Genomic DNA, 8130 nt, shown 5'->3' with positions numbered 1-8130 from the left:
AGTAAGTTATGACAAGAGTATTGAAGACTTACCAAGTGTTATGTTCCACGAGTAAGTTATGACAAGAGTATTGAAGACTTACCAAGTGTTATGTTACACGAGTAAGTTATGATAAGAGAGTATTGAAGACTTACCAAGTGTTATGTTCCACGAGTAAGTTATGACAAGAGTATTGAAGACTTACCAAGTGTTAAGTTACACGAGTAAGTTATGATAAGAGAGTATTGAAGACTTACCAAGTGTTATGTTACACGAGTAAGTTATGACAAGAGTATTGAAGACTTACCAAGTGTTATGTTACATGAGTATGTTATGACAAGAATATTGAAGACTTACCAAGTGTTATGTTACACGAGTAAGTTATGATAAGAGTATTGAAGACTCACCAAGTGTTATGTTACACGAGTAGGTTATGATGAAAATTAACACACTAACTAATATTACTAATGTTAACATTTTCCTTACCTGAAATATATTTCATATAGATACTCACCTCAACAAAGCTATTATCTCCTACCAATGTGGTGAAGATTTTTGTGCATGCCACAAGCCTTGTATAAATCTCCCACCCCTACAGGCATTAACATGTACTGTACCAGCCTATGATGTAATCATAATTAGATTACAGCCCTCCACCAATAGGAGGGTGACACATCCTCCATGTGCAGTGATACCCATGAGCATAAGCATTGGAATAAAGGATCATTCTTGATGCAACAGAAGAAATAAACTGGAAGTGAAGAGGAAGAGTGTGATTGGTGTAAAAACCTCTGGACCTGTTAGAAATGAGGAAACATTAATTTGTAATCCAAATGATCCATGTACATAGGCCTAGGTAATTAGCATAATGAAGACACTGAAGAGCAGATAATCTATATAAATAAATGCCAATATGTGTGTGTATCTGTTCCTTACATGTTTCCACATTTCTTGATCAGTCAGCACCAAACTCGACACAGTTATACAGGGTGAGATTAGGAAGGTCATGGGGGTGGGACCCCTCTAACTTCATATCTAATTTTGGATAAACTATCAATGTTGTATATCCTCCTCAGCATTAGAATGAAATATGTAACTATTACTGTTAGAATTCTTGAAACAGTATCTCTTTCTTTTCAGCATTGGTACCTTTATGTATTTTTATTGCACTTTTAATGTTTATTATGTTAAAAAAGTAGAAGCATAATTTCATATCCTTTGTTAGAAACAAGTTTTTATTTCACCTGTCCAACAGATGGGTACTCCAGCTAGTGAAACTATAAAACCCATACATTGGAACATGTGTTCCTAAATTATAACATTGATTAAAAGGAAAAGTCAAATTGAAGATAATTTGAATCAAAGTTCTAACTCAAATGTTTAAAATATGGGATCATTGTTTCTATAAAAATTACATTACAGTAATGAAAACTTAAAATAATTATTATAAAAAGTAAAGGTGTGGCAATACCATACGAGTATCGTCAAGCCGTGATACTATTGTATCGATACAATGAGTATAGTATCGTCAAGCCGTGATACGATTGTATCGATACAACGAGTATAGTATCGTCAAGCCGTGATACGATTGTAGCGATACAATGAGTATAGTATCGTCAAGCCGTGATACGATTGTATCGATACAACGAGTATAGTATCGTCAAGCCGTGATACGATTGTATCAATGCAACGAGTATAGTATCGTCAAGCCGTGATACGATTGTAGCGATACAATGAGTATAGTATCGTCAAGCCGTGATATGATTGTAGCGATACAATGAGTATAGTATCGTCAAGCCGTGATACGAGTGTATCGATACAACGAGTATAGTATCGTCAAGCCGTGATACGATTGTAGCGATACAATGAGTATAGTATCGTCAAGCCGTGATACGATTGTATCGATACAACGAGTATAGTATCGTCAAGCCGTGATACGATTGTATCGATACAACGAGTATAGTATCGTCAAGCCGTGATACGATTGTATTGATACAACGAGTATAGTATCGTCAAGCCGTGATACGATTGTAGTAATACAATGAGTATAGTATCGTCAAGCCGTGATACGAGTGTATCGATACATCATCAGGTAGGAGACAATTTATGTATATTAATGAAATTTGGCAAGCTTTCAGTAAACATTACGTCTTTTATACAGAAAAAATCTGAATTTCTAATAAAGTATTTCTGTGAAATATTAATGATTAAATAAAGGAAGATGAATATTGAGTACTACATCTTGCTAGCTACCTTTTAGTTCATCAAACCTGAGAATTTGAAAAAGCACTGTAAAGTGTGAAGAACTTAAACAAGACAATGTTAGTAATATAGATAATAAATTACAGACAAGACTGTAAAACTTTGTAACATACCGTTGGTAAGATTTCTCTATCTAGATAGGTATCGTATGGACTACTATTATGAAATATGCACTCCTAGTAAAAAGTCTGCAAATTGTGAGGAATAAATTTTGTTTGAACAAACACAGTGATGTGGAAGGAATGAACTTTTGTTCCAATGCTAGCTCATGGGTATTATTGTGCATGAAAAATGTGTTGCCATCCTATTGGTGGAGGGATATTATCTAATGATAATTACAACATAGACTAGTGCAGTTCACATTAATATGTGTAGGGATGGGAGCTTTGTTTAAAGCATATGATATGTGAAAAAAAAAATCTTCATGGCATGGGCATAAGATAATAGCTCCTTATTGTGCAGAGAGGTATGTGTATCATTCTAAATAGGTGTTGACAAAATCATAAAAAAACTAATAATAATTAGAATGCACTCATACCCTCAGTGTTAGCAATACTTTAGCTGTTATCCCATCAGTGGTTGTTATTTGAACCTATAACAATATGTTGACAAATTTGACGATGAGAGACCCACTTTATAATAAATAAAAGTTCGGAGACAGCTTGACTGGGTGATGAAGAAAACTTTATTATAAATGTTTGACATTTTGACAAGATTATGACACGTATGAAATAATCTTGTTCAAACATCATACATTTATAATAAAGTTTTCTTAATTACCCAGTCAAGCTGTCTCCAAACTTCTAAAATGCAGGCAAGTCCTTAATAATGAGTCCACATAAACTTGTATATTCAAATCATCTTACTAAAGCAGCATGAACATCGTTATATAAACAAATCATCTTACTAAAGCAGCATGAACATCATTATATAAACAAATCATCTTATTAAAGCAGCATGAACATCATTATATAAACAAATCATCTTACTAAAGCAGCATGAACATCATTACATAAACAAATCATCTTATTAAAGCAGCATGATATAAACATTTAGAGAACATTCTTTTACCCCGAAGTGCTGCTTCATGGAGAGGAGTTGTTAAAACCAACGGTGGATTGACAGCTGCTCCATGCTTCATCAAGAGACGTACAGATTCAGCACTTCCAGCAGCACATGCATCACAGAGAGGAGTGCTGCCCTCTATACAAGGTGCATTTACCTAATAAAGATATAAAAAATAAATAATCTATAATAAAAGATAACAAGTTAAGCATATTTCAATTATTTATCTCCATTTGACAAGAGATGTCACCAAAACAACTTGAAGACTATTATTAACAATATATATATATATATATCCTATGCCATCTTTAGCTACTGTAGTTTATCAACAGTGTGTGAAAAACTATAAAAATTAATAAAAATAACACAAATACCCTCCACACATATGCATGGTTCTATTGTAGATGATTCTGATGAAACTTAAGAGTATAAGTGGAAGAAAATTAATGGTAAAAAAATCATCTAAGCAGCACTAAATCAATAAATAATCGTGAGCTAAAATAAGTCTGAGTAGTTACTGTTTTTAGTTTTATTAATCTAATTGTCATGTTTCTCAGGGATTAATTTTTGAGTCTGTTTTGTTAATTGAATTTTATTCATGATTTCATGGAATACTAGAACTGTAGACAATATCTCATTTTGTCAGTGACCAACTCTGAAACTCTTGGAAATTCTAAACAACTTTAAAATGATAAATCACAAAGTACATCTCACTGTTATCAATGTAAGTACTAATGCAAGAATCAAACTGCCTCAACAAAAACATATCTGTCACAGATATTAGAACAATCAAACTGCCTCACTAGAAATATATCCTGTAATATGGATTAAAACAGTCAAACTGCTTCACTAGAAACACATCCTGTCATACAGATTAAAACATTCAAAATGCCTCACTACAAACACAAACAAAGCTGAATATGTAGGACTTGCCAGACTTTAAATAATAATTATATAAAACAAGTAAACACAGCTGAATATGTAGGACTTGCCAGACTTTAAATAATCAATTATATAAAACATGTAAACAAAGCTGAATATGTAGGACTTGCCAGACTTTAAATAATCAATTATATAAAACAAGTTAACAAAGCTGAATATGTAGGACTTGCCAGACTTTAAATAATCAATTATATAAAACAAGTTAACAAAGCTGAATATGTAGGACTTGCCTTTGCTCCATATTCAATTAAAAGACTTGCACACTCCACATGTCCTCTGACACAAGCTTCATGAAGGGGTGTCAGACAGTCATAATTTGACTCATTTGGGGAATGTCCAGCCTGTAGAAGTGATCTTACAGCTTTAAGATTACCAAATTCTGCTGCTCTGTGTAAAGGATACTTACTGAAACGTTCAGTCCCTGAAAATTAATTCAACACTGATTCATGCCACAAAAATTACAAAGAAATACTACAAAGTTATTTATTTATGGAATGATGAAAGTTTTGTTAACAAGATCTATTTATTTACTGATTTAAATACAGTACATCTGTTAATATAAAAATGAAAAAAAATTCTATACACATGAGACAGGCAGACTTTAGAAACTACTGGCAAATACAAAGTTTATGTAACTTAATTCACATGTCATCCACTGTGAGCTTATTAGTGAAATGTAGCATTATGACCCAAAATCAAACCCTGGTATAAAAAATAAGATTAATTACAATAAATACAATGATAGGGGTACAAGTCTAATACCTTAGTGTCCCATTTATTGTACTTTTCTAACAATTATCATTACTATAGAATTTTACTAGTAATACTAGAGAGTATAACACTCACCTGTTGATAAATATTGAAATTATAAAGTCCACAAATAATTATTACTTCTATTTCAATGACTGACTCACTATCTTAGCCCTTCTTGGCTTAAGATTTACACAGCTTACCATAGAAGGTCCTCATAAGTTCAGATAAAATTTATTTAGCCTGGAAGTACATGCTTCAGGCCATACCCCTAAAATCTGTTTAATTTTGCCTTTGTTACCTTTTCTAATGAGCAGTAAGTTTCATCTAAATAGGTAGAGAAAGATATCTAGATCATAAAATTATTACAAGTCTACAGTTAATATGTATAAACAGATGGAGAGATTAATATTAGAAAAATATATTTCCAAAGCTAACAAGATGTACTATTTTTATATTTCTGTGCTAGGAAGGCCTACCCCAAAACCTTCAGTTTTAAAGGGTGTTAACTAATGAAACATTCATCACATTTTTAATTATACAAGTTGGCTGTCATATTTTGCTGCTAGGTATCACTTTCATTTAACAGAGGAATAGCATGAATGTTAACTGGCAAGTAGAAGTTTAATTTTACAAGCAAGTCAAAGGTAAAATTCAGTTATAATTTCATGTAAGAACTAATTAACAGAACTAATAGTGAAGGAATTCAAATATTATCATATTAGTACAAACAAAGTTATGGAACTTAATCTTAACAGTGTTTGTATTTGATTTTTGAGTGAAATAAATTTTAAGTAATATTTGTTTATAAAAGAAGTGTGTCTAATTTATTGCATCAAACAACTTTCTAGATTTCATAACAACAAACAAGTGTAACATCTTGTGTTGAATTTAGACACCTGCTACTACTCAACTTGTGTTATAATTTCTCAGCAAATTAAAAGAATCATTTCTTAAAAGGTCTGTGATTCATCTGTTAATCCCAAAAGAATTCAGTTTGAAAGTCTGTCATATGAAAAGAGGATACTAACATATAATTGGTTTATATTATCATGTGACCTAAATAAAAAGTTTTGATGTTCATTAGATCATCGTGCACTATAACATAACATAATGTTTTGGGAAAACAAGGGACCTATCTAACCCTCTCGGCTGTCCCACCCTCTAAGTAAACTAAAACTATTAAATAAATAAATTAAAAAAAAAATCTTAAAGCCAGCCCTAATCATTAATAAAGTTATTAAGCTTTCTTTTAAACTCACTTAAATTTACTGCCTCCACAAACTATAGTCTAAGAAGATTCTTAAAATTTACCATTAGCAAATTCTCTGACTCTGAGTTTATATGTTATTGGTACATCAACTCAGGTGACTTATAAAAGTTCCAATGATAAAAAAGTTAAGTAATAATGCAAGATGGGAAAAAATGCTTATTACACAAAAATCATAAATGTGCTGTTTTCCTGATCTTTTAGGAACAAAAAGTACAAATTTTTTCAACTGCATTATTACTAAGTATGCCATATTTCTCTGCATTTTACTCTGTCATATGTTTACAAATTGCATTTATTATAATAAATAATAATGAATTATGTGCAAGATGTTTGAATGAAATAGTGTAAAACATATAATAATATTAGCTGCAAAAATAAATAAATTTATAACTGAGAGGGATCACCCAGTTTAGTAAGGAATGTTGAAGTGAAACTATTTAAAGGTGTTGCTAACTAATTAAGTGCTAAACTTTGCAAATTTCCTTACATGCATGAGGTAGATATATTAAAGTTTAATTGTTTTGCTAGGTCTTCAACACAAGGCTGTTTAAATCAAGAAAAAGCATACAATTATATAAAGCACCTAACTGTGGACTGGTGTGAGACATTTTATTACTGTATTCCATCAACAAATGCTTCAGTTTCTTCTTATAACACTATATTCATACTTGTATGGCATGCCCTCTTAGTCTTATTGTTTCGGAAAGTTACGTGTAAAATAATATATTAAATTAATAATGGTTGGAGACGGCTTGAATGGGTAATGAAGAAAAACTTTAATATCAGTTTAATATAACAGCAAATGTACAACGTTTCGACCTGATGATGACAAACCTTGTCGAAACTTTGTACATTTGCTGTTATGTTAAACTTATATTAAAGTTTTCTTCATTACCCATTCAAGCCGTCTCCGACCATTATTAGTCTCAAAGTGGATTTTTCGTCATCGAATATATTAAATTAATTAGTGAATACAGGTGAGATGCTTGAAGTTGAATGGAGTACTGGCACTTAAAACTATTATTGCTGTAATAAATGTTAATTATACTTATAGTAATTGATTCTTTATCGAGACTTGAACCATCAGTTCTAATCATTATAATTTTATTTTTAGTGTAATTTGTAACTTCAAAGTACTTAAGTAGTGCATTACGTCAAATAACATAATAGTAATAGATATGCCAGCTGGTACTTCAAGCTGAAAAACTCACATTCGTCAACTGTTAGGAACTCGGTCGTTATCCTTGTAGACATTTTATGAGAGAAAGACTTACTAAGTTAATTTTCGATAGGACGTTTCTGATCCTTCGAGGCGAAACTGATTTTATTTTACATTGTTTGCATTAGTAACTTATTTTCCTGTATATGTAAACACTATTTTTACTAGCGTCCTCTGTGGTTTATGATGTATATTACCAATAGAATTAAATGGAAAAAAAGAAAAAACAACAATAACAAAACCACTCACGGAACTAAAAATGAAATAACAAATGAGGTGGACAGATTTTTAAAGTTTAGAATAGTATACATTTTAAAAAGTGATCGTAGGTATGTTAAAAATCAAACTATTTGCGTATATGTTATTATTATTATAATTTTTCATAATGGCTTAAATTTGCACAGTAAAATGTTTATTTTAACGCAGAAACAAAATGAGTGGAGGGTAATTGTTTGTTAATTTCATATATGCTCTTTTAATTTTTTCTTTCATGGCTATGTCAGAAAAGAGAAATAATTCGTAAAATCATAAAATACGCTACAGGTCCTAAATGACTAGCATTCATTGCTTTTAATTGCACCTCTCTAAGGTAATTTAATACTTCCTCCTTTTTAAAATAACTTTTTTGCAGCTATTCAGT

The 8130-nt window shown here is 31.2% G+C and overlaps 1 protein-coding gene across 1 annotated transcript in view; it reads right to left on the bottom strand.

The window, feature by feature from the left end:
* Positions 1-7662, bottom strand: part of LOC106475133 (ankyrin repeat and SOCS box protein 13-like) — an 8932-nt gene extending 1270 nt beyond the window's left edge. Inside the window, exons 1-3 of the mRNA XM_013935830.2 lie at positions 7483-7662; positions 4479-4669; positions 3313-3463 (exon numbers count right to left, since the gene is read on the bottom strand). Of these exons, the coding sequence (XP_013791284.2) occupies positions 3313-3463; positions 4479-4669; positions 7483-7525 (385 nt within the window). The 5' untranslated portion in view covers positions 7526-7662. The remainder of the gene's footprint in view (positions 1-3312; positions 3464-4478; positions 4670-7482) is intronic.
* Positions 7663-8130: the final 468 nt, after the last annotated feature.

Source organism: Limulus polyphemus, unplaced genomic scaffold (assembly GCF_000517525.1).
Source record: "Limulus polyphemus unplaced genomic scaffold, Limulus_polyphemus-2.1.2 Scaffold8129, whole genome shotgun sequence".
NCBI lineage: Eukaryota > Metazoa > Arthropoda > Merostomata > Xiphosura > Limulidae > Limulus > Limulus polyphemus.
The sequence above is the reverse complement of the archived record's forward strand: the minus strand, read 5'-3'. Positions and strand labels throughout refer to the sequence as shown.